Source organism: Peromyscus leucopus, chromosome 15 (assembly GCF_004664715.2).
Source record: "Peromyscus leucopus breed LL Stock chromosome 15, UCI_PerLeu_2.1, whole genome shotgun sequence".
Taxonomy (NCBI): domain Eukaryota; kingdom Metazoa; phylum Chordata; class Mammalia; order Rodentia; family Cricetidae; genus Peromyscus; species Peromyscus leucopus.
Window position 1 is genome coordinate 13,756,618 of NC_051076.1, and position 20,002 is coordinate 13,776,619.

The 20,002-nt window shown below is 44.4% G+C and overlaps 1 protein-coding gene across 1 annotated transcript in view; it reads left to right on the forward strand.

The window, feature by feature from the left end:
* The first annotated feature begins 1,755 nt into the window (after positions 1-1,755).
* The window catches only part of Mtarc2 (mitochondrial amidoxime reducing component 2), a 39,348-nt gene continuing 21,101 nt past the window's right edge, over positions 1,756-20,002 (forward strand). Inside the window, exons 1-2 of the mRNA XM_028855756.2 lie at positions 1,756-2,113; positions 6,584-6,757. Of these exons, the coding sequence (XP_028711589.1) occupies positions 1,842-2,113; positions 6,584-6,757 (446 nt within the window). The 5' untranslated portion in view covers positions 1,756-1,841. The remainder of the gene's footprint in view (positions 2,114-6,583; positions 6,758-20,002) is intronic.

Here is a 20,002-nt window from a genome sequence, read left to right on the forward strand (position 1 = left end):
CAGGCAGGTCTCTGTGAACTTGAGATCAGCCTGGTCTACCTTTTGAGTTCTGGGTCAGCCAAGGCTACAGTGAGACCCATCTTAATTTGTTTGTTTGAAATAAAGAGACGTTTACCCTGCCAGGAGACCCACTTCTAGTGTGGGTCGTGACTTTATAGGCATGAAGCTCTCACAGAAGCTTGTGGGCCAGGAGGGCTCTGGCCCTCCTCAGGACTGGGCCACAGGATGCTGGAGAGTAGGTCAGGGAGTGAGGCCAGGAAAACCTCACAAAACTAGCAAATGAAAAGAGCACATTGATATGAAAAGAGCACATCGGCAATGTGCAGCTGGAATGACCTTCCCCACCCCCACACGGAATCCACTCATTCCAGTCACTGTCCCATGGAGCAGTGGTTGTCAGCCTGTGGATTGTGACCCCTTCGGGGATCAAACGATCCTTTACATATCAGATATACTGCATATCAGATATCTACATTATGACTTATAACAGCAAATTACAGTTATGAATTTGCAACAAAATAATTTTGTGGTTGGGGGTCACCACAGCACGAGGAACTGAAGTAAAGGATCGCAGCGTTAGGAAGGTTGAGAACCACTGCTCTAGAGTATGGAGGTGACCTATGGGTCATTATAATTCTGTAACCCACACTCCTGCCAAGAGTTATTGTCTCTGGTGACAGTCCAAGCAACAGAAGAATACTTCAAAATTCTACATCCTTAGATTTTTTTAATTTTTAATTTTTATTTCAAGTGTCTGGGTGTTTTGCCTGCACGTATGCCTGAGCATCACCAGTGTTCTGGGTATCTACAGCGGCCAGAAGCGGCTGTTGGATCCTCTGGAACTGGAATTTGTAGACAGTTGTGAGCCTCTGTGTAAGTGAAGAGAGCCCAACCTGGGTCCTCTGCAAGAGCAGCCAGTGCCCTTAACTGCTGAATCCTTTCTCCAGACCCTGATATTATTATTATTATTATTATTATTATTATTATTATTATTATTTTATTATTTTGCATTTATCCCCACTGTGTGCGTGCGTGCGTGCGTGCGTGCGTGCATGTGTGTGTGTGTGTATAAGACTTGGTCCCCCACCTCTCCCCACCACGGGGGTCCCAGGAACTGAACTCAAGTCATCAGTGTTGGCAGCGGCACCTTGACCTGTAGAGCTCCTTTCCACGGATCAGTTAATCACTGACGTTTCTGAGACAGGGTCTGGCTATCGTAGTCCACGATGGTCTTGAACTTAGAGCTACCCCCGCCCCCTGCAGCCTGATTTTTAAATCCTGTTTAGAAAGTTGTCTAAGAACTTTCTTAGACAGGTCCTCCATTCTGGTTTCCCCAGGACGCATCTGAATTGGCCTATGTGCCTGTCACCCTGGGTCACGTTGCTAGAAGCCACTCCGGTCAACTCGGCTCTCCACCTGGAGAGGTTTAGGTCGAGCGTTCAAGAAAGTTCCGTGATCTTCTAGAGACCTGCCCAAAGCTGCTCCCACAAAATCTTCCATTCTTCCTTTCAGTGCAACTTCCGGTGCAACTGAGTGCGACTGTAGAGGGCTGGAGGGTCACTTGGCAAGGGGGCGGGATCGCGTTAAAACGGGGTGGGGGGTGGGGGTGCGGTGAAGAGAGGAAACATAGGCAAAGTAAAATAAGAGTGACCACCCCAAGGCAAGGCTGCCACCCGCGATGGGCTAGGACCTGGCTCCACCGCGGGTCGCGACTTCAGCTGCAAGTTTGACAGGCAGGCGGTGCGGCTGCGCCAACTCTGGCTCCTCCCACCCACCCCGAGCCTTAAGCCCCGCCTCGCCATCGCGGCCCGGGAGCCCAGGCCTGCACCGGATAGTTTAACATGGGTGCCTCCAGCTCCTCGGCTCTGGCTCGCCTCGGCCTGCCCGGGCAGCCGCGGTCCACCTGGCTCGGCGTCGCCGCGCTAGGACTGGCCGCGGTGGCGCTGGGGGCCGTGGCCTGGCGTCGCGGGCGGCTCCGGCGGCCCCGGCAGCTGCGGCAGGTGGGGACGGTGTCGAAGGTCTGGATCTACCCCATCAAGTCCTGCAAGGGGGTGTCGGTGTGCGAGACCGAGTGCACCGCCATGGGGCTGCGCTGCGGCAAAGTGCGCGACAGGTACGAGACCGGCCGGGACGAGGGAGGTGGGGTCTTGCCTGTCCTGGCTTGCAAGTGTGAGCCCTAATCCGGGCGCCCCTCGGTGAGTGTAAACTTTGTGAGCTGAAGCATGGAGAAATTCGTGAGAGGGGTTCTACGCTGCAAGGCTTTGCTGCATCTGAGAAACACGCACACACGTGGGGAAGAGCTGTCACCAACTGTTAACACGGGGCACATTTGTGAGCATGTTCAAGTTGAAATCGTAGTTTGTAAGTTCAAAAATGGCAGTGGGGGGAGGCCTTCCGGGAGGAGAATTTTAGCTTTACAATATGCGAATTTACTCTAGAGTGGAGCAGAGCACCTTGATTTTGATCCCTCCCCTTACCGCTATCAAGACAACTGCAATTCAACTGCTGGCAGAATTCCCTGGGCTCTCAACTTTTGATCCTTTAGCTGCAAGGCCTCTGCTTCTTGGTAAGGTAGTTTTGGAAAAGTGGATTAGGGCAATCCTGGACCCCTGGACTAGAGAGAGACTCTTCTGTCACATGGCCAACCCGGTTGTCTGCCCAGCTCTACTACCTGTAGGATACTAGAAATACAAAAAGCCATTGGCTGAATGTTTTCAAGAGCGTTGGGTCCTTCCTTCCCTCTAGTTCTGGTGACCGCTTTAAGGAGTAAGGAGCGGGATTACATGATTTGCGGGGTGGGGGAGGGGGTAGTGAGGACAGGGAACTAGTCACAAACCGGGGTGTAAAATAATCATAAAGGAGATTAGAATGAAGAAAAGCAAAGACAGTTTGCTGGCACAGAACAAATATATAGATCAGGGAACAGGCTCAGCCAGACTGGGTGAGAATTCTGCTGAAGGAGGGCCAGCCTGGGCTTGTATGACATCCAGCTGTTACTGTGACTGAGGGTGAACCCTTGGAAAGCTTAGGTCAAGAGGCACAACTGAGCACATAGATATTTCTCAAACCTTGAATGGTGGTGTTAGGGTTAGCAAAGTTGTTCCCCGAGGCAGACTCAGCGTCACATGTGTCCTGGTGGCGGTGTACCCCACCCATCTCCTTTTCCTCGCCCCACAGCGGGTTCGATTTTTATGCTATCCAAGGGAATGCCTGTACCCTTCTCTTGCAGGTGGGTGGTCCTCACCGGGCTGAGCACATAGAATTCGTTCTTATAATTAGGATGTCATCTTCTATGGCAGACATGGTAGTTGTACTTCCATATCTGGGCAAAGGAGGGAGTTTGCAAATGGCCATTTCAGGAACCTCATAGCAGAGGTCATGTGCTGCCCAGTGTTCATCCCAGGACACCTGTGTGTACGACCCTTGCAGACCGTGGTCCTAAAAGAAACGCTGGTTCCTGACGCATTGGAAAACGTCGTCTGAAGTGTCTTGCATGAGGGCTTTTCGGCTCATGGGCTTTCCATTCCTCGATCCCATCCTAGGTTTCTAATGCTGGGGAGGTTTTGTTCGTTTTAACATACTGACATACTCAGCCTATCTAATACTGACTTCTTAGGTCCCAGGGATGGAGACATTCATATCTAGCCCACAAAACCAACCTTAGACAGGCTAACTTACAGGACAGGATTTAGCCCAATGGCAATCATAGAATCATTTCACTGACTTTTCCTCCTCTCCAGACCACATCATCTTAAGAACATATTGCTCGTGCTGAGGCATGAAAACCTGTATTCCCAGCACTTAGGAAGCAGAGGCAGGTGCATCCCTGTGAGTTCAAGGCCAACCTTGTCTACACAGGGAGTTCGGTCCAGCCACAGCTACATAGTGAGGTCCTCTGGAAGAAAAAAAAAAAAAAAAAAAGGAAGGAAGGGAGAGAGGGAGGAAAGGAAGGAGGGAGGGAAGAATTTATTGCTCAAAACAAGAGAAACATCCAGTTCTATTTATTTTATTGAACCCCAGGAAGCAGAAAAGCAGGAAAGGGCAAAGGACACATTTTCTCTCTACGCTAGCAATATTTACAAGGAGGCCATGATAGTCTTAATGGTGAGCAGATGTCCCCTGATGATCTGAAGAAACACAGGTGGATAGTGGTCACCTGAGAGATACCCTCTCGTTCTTAAATGGGAAGGAAAGCAGCTGTGTCGGCCTCCTCAGGTCAGCGTTCTGAGCTCCAGCACCCTCTGGTGTTTGGACAACATCCAGTGCCCAGTATCCAAGGTCTTTCCAGCCTCAAGCACGAGCTCTTATCCTTCACACTGTAATAAGTTCTAAACATCCTCTCCTTCACAATGGACTCTGTAAAACCCTTTTTAATTACAGCAGATGAATCACCCGGGAGAGACTTCAACACGCTACAAAAGCCTCCTTCATTCTTGGGGATGTGAGTTCGTCTGGACAGGAATGGGACTCTCGGGAAATGACAATATTTTATTTTGTTTCAGTATACAGACAAGTTTTCATACAGCCCAGGCTGGTCTTGCTCTATGCCCATCTGGGAATGACCTTCAACTTCTGACCCTGCTCTGTGGAGATGACTGGCACGTGCCACCATGCCTCACTTATGTGCTGGAGGATAAAATCCAGGGCTTCATGCACACTAGGCGAGCACTCTCTCTCTTACTGACTGAGCTACACCCCGAGTCCCTCAGTAAATGATAATTCTTTTCTATGAGGAAACTAGTGTATGACACAGGGATGTGAGAAGTGCATGGGAGCAGGAGACCTTGAACAAAGGCATTTAACCTCCCTGAGCCTCAGTTTTGTTTGGAAAAAAAAAAATGAACTTGAGTATATTTATCAAAGGGTGATTACTATTCAGAAGCAGGCTTGCCAGCCAGAACTCTGCTTAATGACTGTGTTTTCCGTCCCGAGAGCAGCACCACCATTGGTATTTCTGGAGGGCAGGGAAAGAGCCCCTTTGTTTAATTTGTGTCTGGATTTTCCTCTGTACTGCCCGGTGCCTCCAGCTACTGAAGGTTTTTGCTAGTGTTCTCAGCCCATTTGGGCTGGACCTTGTGCCAGCTCCCTGAGCTGTGAGGTCAAGGTCCTCCCAGAAGTTGCTCACATGGGCTCTCTGCTTCGGGAGTAGCTTCCTTCCTTGACCTTGTAAATGTCCTTAAGCAGCCAGCCGTGACTCAGTCACCTTCTCTGCCCAGACCCTTCCTTGCAGCCGGCTGTCTATTTCTTCTGCACAAATTTATCATCTATTGATAAAGGGGACGTGTCCCCCCCATGTTTATTCCCGTTCTCACCTCCGTCTTTCCCCTCCCATCTCCTCTTTCAGGCTTAGTCCTTCTTGCTCCTAGCCCCTCCACCCCAGCCCTGCTGGCTGGTGTTTAACTTGAATGGGATTTTTCGTTTGCCCTGGCTTCAGCTTCACCGTTACATTGGTCATTCAAGGCCCCGTTTCCGGTGGGGATTCTGAGCGCTGGGCTGTGGCACTGGCCCAGCTGTCCCCTGCTTGTGCTTTACTGTAAAGTCAGGGTGCTGACTCTTGCTGCAGGTCAAGTTGGGGTAACTTGGTTATGAAACAACCTAGTCTCATCCTTTCTCTCAGCCTTGGCAGAGCACAGCAGATCATTTGTTTACGGGAATCATTTATGTGCACAAGATAAAAAAAAAAAGTAGCCTGAAGGTTGGCAGGGTAACGAGGTGATTGAGGTTTGTTACGTGTGGCAGCTGTCTTCCTTAATTGTTCTTATTGTTGAGACAAGAAGCAACTTGAGGAAAGAAGGGTTTGGAGCAGGATGGGGAGGCAGAGAAGCCAGCGTTCAGCTGGCTTTGTCCTTTTACTCAGTCTGGAAGCCCAGCCCATGGTATGATGCCATCCGTGTTTAGGGTGAGTCTTTGCACCTCAGTTAATTTAGACAATTCCTCAGGTAGGCCCAGAGGTGATTCAAGATCCTGTCAAGTTAACAGTTGCTATCAACCATTACGTTAGCCTTTTAACCTTTTGTCTGTTTTGTGCAGTCCCAAGGTTGGATTCTCTTGCAGTGGCCTTTCGTCTTTTCAGTCACAGCCATTAGCAGGGGGCCACTGAGCATCCCCTCCCACTTTTAACATCAGTATGTAGTTCCCAAGTCATTACACAGTGGCCTGGGCTAAAGCAGAAGGGGTATCCGCTGTGAGAGGGGCTATTTTGGGTGGATGGGAGCTGAGAAGATTCAGCCTAGAGGAGGATTGGTGGTCAGTGATGGCGTGTCTGGTTGAGTACACACCAAGTCTTGTCTGGGGCTGGGGCATGCTGGGAGTTACTGTGTCCAGGAAGTCTAGGGACACACACTGGCGTCTGGTGAGGGCTTCTTGCTGCATCTTAAGGTGGCAAAGGGCATCGCACGAGTGCCAGAGGGAGCTTTTTTGGGGCCAACCACTTTTGGACCAAAAGGATCTGTCCAGACCTGCACAATCTGCCATCAGCTCTCACACCAGGGGGATCGATAGTTCTGAGGTGATGGAGAGCTAAAGGAAGTTCTTGAGGGTCGGGGAAAACTTTCTGAATGTACACCTCTCTGCCTCTCTGCAGGTTTTGGATGGTGGTTAAGGAAGATGGACACATGGTCACTGCCCGCCAGGAGCCTCGCCTTGTGCTGGTCTCTATCACCTTGGAGAACAATTATCTGACCCTCGAAGCTCCAGGCATGGACCAGATGGTTTTGCCTATCAAGTTGCCTTCTTCAAATAAGATCTATGACTGCAGGTGCTCTGCTTGGGGGCAGTGGGGAGGTGGCAACAGACCTGAGTCTTCCTTGCATTTGTTACAGTTTATGTCAGAACTGTAGATGAGGGAATTGGTGTAGGAAAATACTGAAGAGGGGTTAGTCTATAAGGTAGAGCTCAAGTGTGAGCAACTGTTAAAGGTATCCAGGGCATTTATCTATCTATCTTTCTTTCTATCTTTCTATCTTTCTATCTTTCTTTCTTTCTATCTATCTATCTATCTATCTATCTATCTATCTATCTATCTATCTATCTATCTAATCTATCTATTTATGGTTTGGAGATGGGGGGGCTGACATCCCAGGTTGACCTCCGATTTGCTGTATAACCAAGAATGACTTTGAACTTTTGGCCATTAGGCTTTACCTCCTGAATGCTGGGATGACAGGTCTGCACCACCACCACGCTCAGTTTGTGTGGTGCTGAGGATTGAACCCCGGGCTTTGGGCGTGCTAGGCATTCCCTGTACCAAGCGAGAGCCACAGCCTCCAACTCGGAATTAGTTTTAAGCAGGGACGGTGAGAGTTGCAGATGATGAAATGACTGTCATCCAGGAAAAGCTATCATTACATCGATGGGTTCCTAGAATTAGGCTGAGCTAACACAGGGAAGCTGGGGGTGGGGGAGGGTGGGAGGGGGTGGTAGTGGCGGGGCTGGCCAGAGGTAAGTCAAGGAAGGGGAAACTGCAGCCAGAGCCTTTGCTTGGTCTTCTGCAGGAAAGGATTAAGCAGGGTTCAGGTTAGAGTAACTTCAGCATGGGGTGGGGGTGGGGGTGGGGGGGTGTCCACACATAGCAGCTGTGTGGCTTATAGTCTGACATGCTCCTTGTAGGTAAGGACTCCATCAAGGAGGGTTTGCAAGTCATGCGTGCATGTGACAAGACTATTGTCCTAGGAGTATGTCTCTAGCTGTGGCTGTCCCTTCTCCGAGACCTTCAAGATAGCAAAGCAGAAGGTGTAGTTGACCCAAGTGTAGTTTATTTAATAATGTGCACATATGCAGCAGTGTGTGTGTGTGTGTGTGTGTGTGTGTGTGTGTGTGTGTGTGTGTATGTGTGTGTCTAGGTACATATGTAATAGCGCATATGCATATGATAAGAGTCACTTCTCTTCTTCTGCCATGTGGGTTCCGGGGATCAAACCCAGGTCTTCAGGTTTGACAGCAAGTCCCTCACCCACTGAACCAGCTCCCTGGCCCTTGGAGAGATACTGTTTAGAGTTCTTAGCCTGCCATCTAGACAAGAGAAGTTACTGGAGACTTTACCAGTTGGTCTCAGAGCTGGATAGATAACAAGCACGTTGGAACTTTCCAGCCCCTGAAGTGTGCCGCTGAGATTGAGGACTTAGAGCAGGGGTATGTGTGTGGGCAGGGGCGAGGCCTCAGGTCTTGGCATCCTCTCTAGATGACCCATGGCCTGCTGGGTCTTGCCCAAATTTCTTTGTGTGTGTATGTGTGTGTGCACACACATGCATGTGTGCTACTGAGGATTAAAGCTGAGGAGGCCTTGCTCTTTGATGTTGGGAAATCACAGAAACATAGGTGCTTGCTGTGGGATGATGCAGTGTTGTGGATCCCTTGGTAACCGGCTGAGTGCCAGGGTTAGAACCGGGGTTTTGTGCATACTAAGTGGGTGCTCTACCCTTGAGCTGTGCCCTCAGCTCTCAGCCACGCTTTTCTTTTCTCTCTTCTTTCTTTCTCTTTTTTGAGGCAGAGTCCCACTGTGCGTCTCTGGCTGGTTTACCATAAGCTGTTGAGGGCACAGTGTTTTCTCTCAGACTGTTTTATCCTCACTGCCATAGAGGAAGGGGGCAGCCTGTCCCTGGACAGTGGGCCTCGCAGGGCCCTTTGAGACACACATGCTTTGGTCTGGACTGGGCGAGGAGGCCCAACCCCCTTCCAGAACCAGCTTCCCAGTGAGCTCTAACACCATGTGCTAAGCAATCGGGAAGCTCTTTGAACCCAGCCCGTTGGACTTTTATTACATAGTTATGATTGATAAAAATAATTAGCCATTCATCAACTCAGTCTTCAGCCTCTGCCCCCTCAGAGGTCGGGGGTGGGGGGAGTCGGGGTGGCACTAGAGTCCAGACCTCCAATCTTGGAGTAGGCTCCCCTGGCAGTCAGTTCTTGAGGGAGTTGGTTCCTCTATCACAAGGGGCCTGGGAATTGAACTCAGGTTTTCAGGCTTGGTGGCAAACATCGTTATCATCTGAGTCCTTGCCAGTCCCATGCTTTTGTTTTAATGGAAGAGGAAGGAAGAAATTATCTTTGGTCTAAAAAAGGCCTTTGAGGTCTAGCTTTAAAGACTACCTAAGTTATAAAAATAAATACATAAATATTTAAATAAATATATAAATTTAAAAAGATTAAAAAAAGACTAGTTAACTAGTAACATTTGATTCTTACATGTAGTTTGACATACATGTATACATGGGTATAATTAAATTAGGTACAGAAGTGACAGTTGTCTGTCTTGTTAACCATTGTTATCAATTTTTTTCCTAAAAGTCAAAAACAAAGAAAAGAAAATAGTGACTTCAACCTTGTAAAGTCCAACTGAAGTTTGATTTCTCTGTAACTGAGGAGAGAAACCAAACCAAAAGTGGGTGTGATGGGGTGATGTCTTAGTTGTTTTTCTGTGGTGATGAAGAGGCATCATGACTGAAGCAACTTGGGAAAGAAAGTGTTTAATTGGGGTACAGCTTCATGGAGTAAGTCCACTTATTTAATAAGACCGTTTTTGAATTCAGCTGTCCATTCTTCTTGGCTGTGTATATATGGCTTCATCTCAGCATCCTCTTCTTCTCCACATCCCTCTATTAAATGCCAGTCTACTATTGAGAGGCATGAACTTTCAGCTGCTGTTCCATTGCACAACAGAAGCCATCGGCCCTCTGCCTGTTAAGCTGCCTTCAAAGAAAAGGGCACCGTACCTTTTCCGGATGCAAAGGCCACTTCAGGGATGGTGCCATATTGTCCTGGCCTCAGAAGATGCTTTTTGATAAAACCATAACCACACTTGTTTTGGCAGGAATCAGTAGTCCTTTGTTTCGTGTTCTGTCTGTCCATTTTGTCCTGTTGATTCGAGGATACTTTGTTGTCCAGTGGCTAACTTTTGCCACAATGAAAGTTAACTCCATATGCAGTTTCTTCAATGCCCATATTTTCTCTGAAGTAGATTGGTACTGCCAGGAGCCGACATGTCTCAAAAAAGAAAAATTTCTAAGTTATTAAAACATTTTAAATGCCATATTCTGTAGATCTCTGAAGGGTTTGAAGATGACCTGTCTAAAATATCTCTGCTCAATTTTTAAAACATATCTAATATGACTACAAGTTCTATTGTAATGTCTAACTACTAACTTTCATTTCTTTATATCCTAATAGTTGGTAATAATAACATTCAAGGATCAGAAATTTGCATTACATTGTTAAATGAATGGTATAAATACAATTAGAAATATACATATAGCATTTTCTAACAATATCAGTTTCAAATTTGTATACAATATAAAACAATCCAATCCAATGTAAAGTATTTAAAAGTAGTAATTGTCTTTTTCTTTTCTTTCTTTCTTCCTTTTTTTCTTTTTTTTAAATAAGAACCTTAAATCTAATCTCCTTTGCTTAGCCTTTTTCCTAACCCTTGACAACAACTTGTAACCAACCCTCCTAAACAATGATTATTATTCCAGACCCAAAACCCAATGAAAGACCAAAAACCACCCACCCCATACCACCTCTTTGGGAATGTGGGCGTCGTATTCTTAAAATTGCTTCCTGCTGGGTATGGGCAAAGTTTTCTTTATCCTGAAAGAAAAATTTTAGGTTAATTGTCAAATTCTAGGAAAGGTAACTATATCCTTCATTATCCAGTCCGTGTATAATGCCAAAGTTCAGGGTTTATCTCAAGTCCTAATTCAAGTAGTCTTTGAGACTGGATCATCTCAGCTAGTCATCTCAAAATTGCTCTGAGCACCTTGTAGTTCAAAGCTGATCTGTAGATGATGTTTGTCAGCTTAGTGATATTATTATTGTCCACGTGGAATTGTTGTTGTTGTGGGACCCCATCTTCTTCCTGGAGACTTCAGTTGATGTTAGGCCTGGCCGTGATTTCCTGCAGAAAACTGATAAGAGACTCGAACACAAAGTTCGAGTCTAATTGCAGCTAATTGAAGCCTTTTTTCTAGAATTAGTTAGTACTCTATATGACCATTTATATCTTAACAAAGTTTAAAATGTATGTATATATATTAATCTTGTAAATTTTGATATAAAATTTATACTTTAAGAAAAGTTTAAAGAATCAGAATAGAATCAAAGAGTTGAGATTAGTAATAGAATAGTCCCTTAATTAATTTGGCTTTTGTCCTGTCCCATGGCATGATACAGGGAGTTTGCATTTTCCTTTTAACAACATGCTTGAGTTTAAAGAAGGAGAGAGCCATTCTCCAACTCCAAAGTCAGCTTTAAATTTTAATTGAACTGGGACTATTAGAAGACCAATAGTGTTAAATCTTTAGAGAAAAGCAGAAACAAACATTTATGAAGACATAAAATTTTTTAGATAATATATACCCATATGCCGTTTCACTCTGTTTCCTGGGATAGATGATTTGTCCCTTTTCTTCAGTTGTCTCATTTGTCTTGTGTTCTTCAGATTCCTTAACCTTCATTCTTCTAAAAGACAAAAACAAAAATCTTTCCCCAAGACTAATTTTGGGGATGTTCCTTTTTGGCAAGTTATTATCTGATTAAATGAAAAGGCATGTGTTACTGGTACAAGTTAGTTTAAATTGGGTGTTCATGCTGGTTGATGAACTATCACCTCCTCTAATTAAGAGGTTTCTCTTGTTCAAATCAAACCTTTATCAGTTTTGATGGTACCCACAGCTTATCTTCTCCTGTAGAAACAAAAGCAAAACCTCGTCCCCAACGTAATACATAGCCTGGTTTCCATTCTGAGGTCAGCATATCCTTAAAGTATATAGGCTGATTTAATTCTGTAGTTTGTTCTATTATCCAATGTCTCTCTGCAGCTGTTGTTCCTTTCTCATTGGCATTGAGAAAATTCAAAGTTAGAAAAGCATTATGCAGTCTATTTCTGGGGGGTTTAGTTACCCATTTCTGTTTATTTAGCATATCCTTTAGAGTTCTGTTTGATCTTTCTATAACTGCTTGACCTGTAGGATTATGTGGTATGCCTGTAATACGCTTTATATTGTAATAAGCAAAAAACTGTTTCATTTTAACAGAGACATATGATGGAGCATTGTCAGTTTTGATTTGTGCAGGTATACCCATGATGGCCATAACTTCTAGCAAATGAGTGATTACAGAATCAGCTTTTTCAGAACTCAAAGCAATTTCCCATTGAAATCCTGAATAAGTATCGATGGTGTGGTGTACATATTTCAATTTTCCAAATTCTGCAAAGTGAAACATGTCCATCTGCCAGATTTCATTTCTCTGAGTACCCTTTGGGTTACATTCTGCTGGTAATGGTGTTTGATTGTAGAAAGAACAAGTAGGACATTTTTTTTACTATTTCTTTGGCTTGTTGCCAGGTTATGGAAAAATCCTTTTTTTAAACCTTTACTATTGACATGATGTTTTTTATGAAATTCTGAAGCCTCCAGCACATTTCCTATCAATAATTTATCAATCTCATCATTGCCTTGTGCTAAAGGGCCTGGCAGACCAGTATGAGATCGGATGTGAGTTATATATAAAGGATGACTCCTTTTCTTGATTGTATCTTGTAATTGAATAAATAGTGAAGTTAATTCTGAAGCATCAGGGATAAATTCTGCAGTCTCAATATGTAATACCACTCTTTCAGCATACTAAGAGTCAGTTACTATGTTGAGAGGTTCTGAAAAATCCATTAATACCAACAGAATAGCATACAATTCTGATTTTTGCACTGAATTATAAGGACTTTGAACCACTTTACTTAAATTTTCTGATTTGTAACCTGCCTTTCCTTGTTTGTTGGCACCTGTATAAAATGTACGAACTCCAGATATGGGTTTTTCCCTTACAATTCGAGGCAAGATCCAATCAGCTCTCTTTATAAGATCAATTCTATCGCTTTTTGGATATTTGGTGTTAATTTCTCCCAAAAAATTACTGCAAGCTCTTTGCCAAGGTTCACTTTCTGTCCATAATTTTTCAGTGTCCTCCTTAGTTAAAGGTACGACAATTTCTGCTGGGTCTATTCCTGCTAATTGATGAAGTCTCAATTTTCCTTTCCAAATCAAGTCAGAGATTTTTTTCCCCATAAGTTTTTAATTTTTTATTTGGTTTATTTGGTAAAAATATCCATTCCAATATAATATCTTCCCTCTGCATTAATATTCCAGTAGGAGAACGCCTAGAAGGTAAAATAACCAAAATGCAATCCAGCTTTGGATCAATACGGTCCACGTGTCCTTCATGTACTTTCTTTTCTACCAAGGCCAATTCTTTCTCAGCTTCAGGTGATAATTCTCTTGGACTATTTAAGTCCTTGTCACCTTCTAAGGTTTTGAACAAACTAGTCAGTTCATCATTTTTTACCCCAACAATAGTTCATAGATGAGAAATATCTCCAAATAATATTTGAAAGTCATTAAGAGTCTGTAGCCTATCTCTCCTAATTTGCACCTTTTGGGGTCTAATTTTTTGTAGCTCTATTTTATATCCTAAATAATTAATAGAATCTCCTCTTTGTATCTTTTCAGGAGCAATTCGTAATCCCCAGCAAGGCAAAATTTTCTTTACTTCTTCAAACATTCTTTCTAAAGTATCTGCATTTGAGTCAGCTAGTAAAATATTATCCATATAATGATAAATTATAGATTTAGGAAATTTTTTACGTATCACTTCCAATGGCTGTTGTACAAAATATTGGCACAGAGTTGGGCTATTCAACATTCCCTGTGGGAGGACCCTCCATTGAAATCTTTTAACCAGTTGAAAATTATTATAAGTAGGCACTGTAAAAGCAAATCTTTCTCTGTCTTTCTTGTAAGGGTATTGAAAAGAAACAGTCTTTTAAATCAATAACTATGAGAGGCCATCCTTTTGGTAACAGAGTAGGCAAAGGCATCCCAGATTGTAGAGAGCTCATTGGCTGAATTACTTTGTTAATTGCTCTAAGGTCTGTTACCATTCTCCATTTACCAGATTTCTTTTTAATAACAAATACAGGAGAATTCCAAGGGCTGGTTGATTTTTTTAATATGTTGAGCATTTAACTGTTCTTCTACCAGCTCTTCTAAAGCCTGGAGTTTCTCTGTTGTTAAAGGCCATTGCTGAACCCATACAGGCTTGTCTGTTAACCATTTTAAAGGTAGAGCTGTTGGTATTTTTGGAAGATTATCAGTTGTTCTGCCCTGTTCCTGTATAATATGGATGGCTGATGACCACTCAAAATAATGCCTTCTAATATTTCTCTCAGAAACATGTGCTAGTTTATGATTTGTTTCTGAGATCGGAGGGATGTTAATCTGAGTATTCCATTGTTGCAACAAGTCTTGACCCCACAGGTTCATAGTTATGTTAGCCACATATGGTTTTAATTTTCCTCTCTGTCCTTCTGGACCTATACATTCGAGCCATCTTGCACTCTGTTTCACCTGAGATAATGTCCCAATTCCTAACAGTTGAACGTTTACCTCCTGAAGAGGCCAAGTTGGATGCCAAAATTCTGGTGCAATTATGGTAACGTCCGCACCTGTGTCTACCAGACCAGACAACAAAACACCATTTATTTTTATCGTTAATTTTGGTCTTTGTCCATTAATAGAAGTTTGCCAAAAAAATTTCTTTATGTTTTCTCCTGAATTTTCTATTCTCTCTGTTTCATCATCCTGACCAGCATGATTTATTCCAATAGGCATTTGGTTATTTAATCACTCAGAGCAGGGATTTCCTCTATGGCTGCAGGAAAGGTTTGAACTGGATTTGCTATGGGGGCCTGCATGAGGCTCCTCTGGGAGTTTCCCGAAGACTGAGGCAAAGGATTACCCTGTCTGTCCTTTGTTGATCTACATTCATTGGTCCAGTATTTTCCCTTAACACACCTTCTGCATATTCCAGAAGGAAGGGGCATTCTGTTGCCATTGTTCCTTGAAGAAACATTGTTTCTAGGAATGACCTGTTTACAGTCCCTTTTCAAATGTCCTTGCTTTCCACATCCAAAACATCTAACATTCCTCAAACCCTTTGAAATTGCTTCTCCTACCCACATATCATCATGCTCATCAGCCTCAACATTAACTGTGTCTCTAATCCAATCTTCCAAAGGTGCAGATCTTGCCCTTAACGGCCTGATTATTCTTTTGCATGGTGCATTCGCATTCTCAAATGCCAAAAATTCAATTATTGCCTTACTAGCTTCTGAATCCGAGACCATTCTCTTTACTGCTGAAGCCAGTCTTTGTAAAAAAATCTGTAAACGATTCTTTTGGGCCTTGCATAACCTTTGTAAATGACTCAGATTTTTTTCCTGGTTCCTCAACTCTGTCCCATGCATTCAAGGCTGCCATTCGACATAAAATTAGGGTTTGGACATCATATAAACATTGTGTTTGTACTGAAGCATATTGGCCTTCTCCAATAAGCTGATTCTGGCAAACTTGTATTCCTTTATCCCTCCATTGTTTTTCTATGTTTTTAGCCTCATCCTTAAACCACGTTAGAAATTGAAGTCTCTGGCTGGGTTCCAGAACAGCTTGTGCAAGGTCCCGCCAGTCCTGTGGTACAATCCTATTATATGTTGACCAAGAGTTTAACATTTGCTTTACATATGGGGAATGCATGCCATAAGATACTATTGCCTCCTTAAACCTTTTTTTTTTTAAAGATTTATTTATTTATTATGTGTACAGCATGTATGACTGCAGGCCAGAAAAGGGCACCAGATCTCGTTATAGATGGTTGTGAGCCACCATGTGGTTGCTGGGAATTGAACTCAGGACCTCTGGAAGAGCAGTCAGTGCTCTTAACCTCTGAGCCATCTCTTCAGCCCCCTCCTTAAACCTTTTTAAATCCAACATTTCAATTGGAACCCAAATATTTTATGTATCCATTTGATCAGGCATCTGCTGTATGGTTACAGGAGGGTGTGAAAACAGGCTTTCTTTCTGTAACCTTATGATCCAAATTTGAAACAACTTTGCTGTTAATTTCTTCTGTCTGAATTTTTACAGGTTTAACAAGTTTTTCTAAAGCTGTCATCCTGGCACTTAAATTGACTATGTTTTTAAACTGCAAAAGGAGGATAATCATAGTGATAAACTGCATAATTCCAACAATACTAATCTTCTCATATAGTTGTTCCATTGTCAGACTGCCCAAAATTTCGAACAAAACCCAATTTTCTTCCCTTGTACACATAAAACCCATTTTTTTTAATGTGGAAAAAATTTCTCTTTTAAATAGTTTCCTTTAAAATATCTGATATGTTATGACTTACCAAATCTGCGTAGAACAGTAGAAATCCGAGGGAATTTTCAAAACAGCCACCTAGTGTCCGAGGTGTTAATCCAGAGAGAGAGAGAAAGAGAGAGAACACACAAGAAAGCGTAGCCGGCTAAAGCTTAAATCCAGCCACGTGTTCCCTCTTGAGCCGAGTAAAGGCTTGTCTCTGGCTTCCTTAAGCTCCAACCACGTGCGTTGGCTTTACAGGCGGGGCCCTGTTCGGCAGGGCAGGCCTGAGTTGTTTGTAGCACCGGCTTTAAGCAAGCAGGCTTTAAGCAAGCAGGCTTTAAGCAAGCAGGCTTTAAGCAAGCAGGCTTTAAGCAAGCAGGCTTTAAGCAAGCAGGCTTTAAGCAAGCAGGCTTTAAGCAAGCAGCTCACAGTTAGTTTGGCCTGAGGCCAAGCAGACCTAGGCCCGGGCTAGGAAGCCGACCGCCCGGCCTGCCGCCCTTGCGGGAAAGCAGACCTGCCACCAAGCCAAGCGGTTTTTAATGGATTCTTGTCACGTTGGGCGCCATATGTAGATGTAACCAACCGTCTTATTAAATAAGAAACACAGAACCAATGTAAAAGAGAAAGCAGAGAGGTCAGAGCTCAGAGCTAAAATCTCATCCTTCCTCCTGCAGTGGTCTTAGCTTCCCAAAAGAGAGCTATTTCCTGTGTGTAAGTCGTTTCATAGTCATTCTGCCTTCTCATTGGTTGTAAACCCAAACACGTGACTGCCTCGTCACTGTCTGTATGTACAGCCCCCCAGGTCTTAAAGCATATGTCTCCAATGCTGGCTGTATCCCTGAACACACAGAGATCTATGGGGTTAAAGGCATGCGCCACCACCGCCACACTCTGTCTATGGCTCTAATAGCTCTGATCCCCGGGCAACTTTATTTATTAGCATACAATCAAAATCGCATTTCAGTACAATTAGAATACCACCACCATGGTGGGGAGCATGGCCGCAGGCAGGCATGGTGCTGGAGCAGTAGCTGAGTCTGCATCCTTCTCAGCAGGTAGGAGGCAGAGAGAGAGAGAGGTGGGGGAGGGGAGGGATGAGCTAAATGAGAACGGTACCTGACTTTTGACACCTCAGAGCCTACACCCCCAGTGACACATCTCTTCCAACAAGGCCACACTTCCTAATTCTTCCCAAACTGTCCCACCGACTGGGGATCATGTAACCAAACACATGAGCCTGTGGACGCTATTCTCATTCCAACGATGCTTTTCATTCCTTACCACAGAGTGTGTCGCCTCTGGGTCCCCAGTGAGCAAATCTCTTCCAGCACACACCAGCTGGCGTCCACCAGTCTGGTCCTGACTCCATCTGCCTGGAGCCAGCGTCAGCTCTCATAGACTGAAGACTTGGTCCCATAGGACGATCCCTGGCTTCAGACGCCAGTGAGGGTGGCAACCTGACTCTGACTTACCACCTCCTCCTTGGGTTCTGTCAATTTGCTAGAGTGCCTCTTAGAAATTGGGAATCATGTTTGATGGGTACTTAAAAAGGATGTTCTAAAGGCTAAGGATGAGATGAATGGGACATGTAGGGAACTGAACTATAAATGGACGGTTCTTGTTCTGACCGCCGGGTCCCAAATAACCACTCAGAGGCTGAATATGAATTACAAATGCTCAACCAATAGCTCAGGCTTATTACTAACCAGCTCTTATATTTTAAGTTAACCCATATTTCTATTTATGCTTTGCCATGTGGTGGTACCTTTATTATCATGGCATGTTCATCTCCTGCTCCCTCTACTCCTGACTGGTGACTCCTCTGACTCTGGTGACTCCCCTGACTCTATCTTTCCTATCATTCTCTGTGGGCCTTTCCCACCTAACTCTTGCCCAGCTACCAGCCTGTCAGCTTTTTGTGAAACAATGAGAGTAATAGTGTAGAAAAGGATTATTCCACACCACTGAACTCTTGTGTGCTTGCTGGGTATGCCTCCCTTGACACACCTCTAGGTGTTCAGCAGTTAGGAAACTCTCTGAACCTAGTCCTTTGAGCTTTTATTGGAAACTATTACATAGTATACTTGATAAAATATCAGCCACTGATCGACTCAACCTCTAGCCTCTGCCCCTTCCTTGGAGATTAGGGGCTGTGGTACCAAAGTCCAGCACTCTGACCTTGAGGTTGGCTCCCCTGGCCTCAGGCAGCTTAGGAGACCCCAGCCATCAGTCATCCTTGTAACACACAATTGTCCTTCAGCTTCTTACCATTGGCCATGTTTTCCCAACACAGTGTGGCTTCCACTGTGTGAGTCTGTGGCAACCTGTTTGTTATATTGTTTTGTTCATCCTCATAAACATTGTTTGTTTTTTTCTATAATATGAACAATATTCTATGAGTAGTCTTTAAGGTTAGTGTTCATTAGTTTTGATGATGTGTATGTGTGTATCTGTGTGTGAGTATGGTGCAGGCGCCCTCAGAGAACATAGGTGTCAGATCACCTGGAGCTGGAGCTGCAGGCCATGGTGACAGTCCTCCAGAAGAACCCAAGCCCTCTTAACCACTGAGCCATCTCCAGCCCCCTTACGAACATTCTTATGTGTGTCTTCTGAGAGCACATGTGTAAAGCGTGGAGGTCAAGAGGATTCTCTATGTAGCCCGGGCTGACCCAAACTCTTAAACCTCCTGCCTCTGCCTCCCCGGTGCTTAGATTATAGATCTATACAAAACGGGAGGCACTAGAAATGCCAGACTCTTTTCTAAAATGAATGTGCTGATTTGTACCCCCTCAGAGTGGGGTCCACTGGGTAAGCTTGGGCTTCTTACCACATAGATTTTTTTTTTAAATTATTCATCCATCCATCCATCCATCCATCCATCCCTCTATCCCTCTATCCATTTATCTATCTAATCTATCTATTTGCAGCGGGCACAGGCCTAGTAGAGGAATGCCTGTTATCAGTTGGAAGGACACAGTTTGATTGGCATCTTCTTGCCCTGTTGGGTGCTTTCTACTTTTCCAAGGGCCAGTGCCAATCTCCTGTATGTGGTGGATGGTAAGTGGTAGGAGTGTGTGCAGTTTCATATGGGTGCTGTTCTGGAGGAGCCACAGGGCACCCTTGGTGCTGCCCAACAGTGGCTAGGATCCGTTTTGAGTAGTCGAGTGGCTGATTGCAGTTTCAGGAGAATGGCTGAAGGGCAGTCGAGGACCAAGAAGGATCCACAGATCCAAACAGTGCTCCAAGAAGGGTTTCAGATAGGAGGAGGGGCCCTAGAAGCCTTAACAGAGGGGTGTCAGGATCTGACACCAGAGGGCTTGTGGAGGACTTTGAGCCTTCAAGAGCTCAGACGTTCAACTATTAATGAGTATTCTGGGTATCTCTATTGAACTCCTTTGTACACATGACCTCAGGCATCCTCACACTGGCACAGGCTGTGTGTGTGTGTGTGTGTGTGTGTGTGTGTGTGTGTGTGTGTGTGTCTGTGTGTGTGTGTGTGTGTGTGTTTTTTTGTGTGTTTTTTTGTTTTTTTGTGTTTTGTGTTTGTTTTTTTTTTTTTTTTTTGTTTGTTTTTTTTGTGTTGTGTGTGTGTGTGTGTGTGTGTGTGTGTGTGTGTGTGTGTGTGTGTGTGCACTTCTTATGGTGTCGGGCGAGGGGCAGGGGAAACTTTCAAGAAATCAGTTTCCAGATCCTTAAATCCATAGTTTGCACAGAGCATCTCCCACCCCCGGATCTTAGTTAGGATTTCTATTGCTGTGAAGAGACATCATGTCCACAGCAACTCTTATAAGGAAAACATTTAAACATT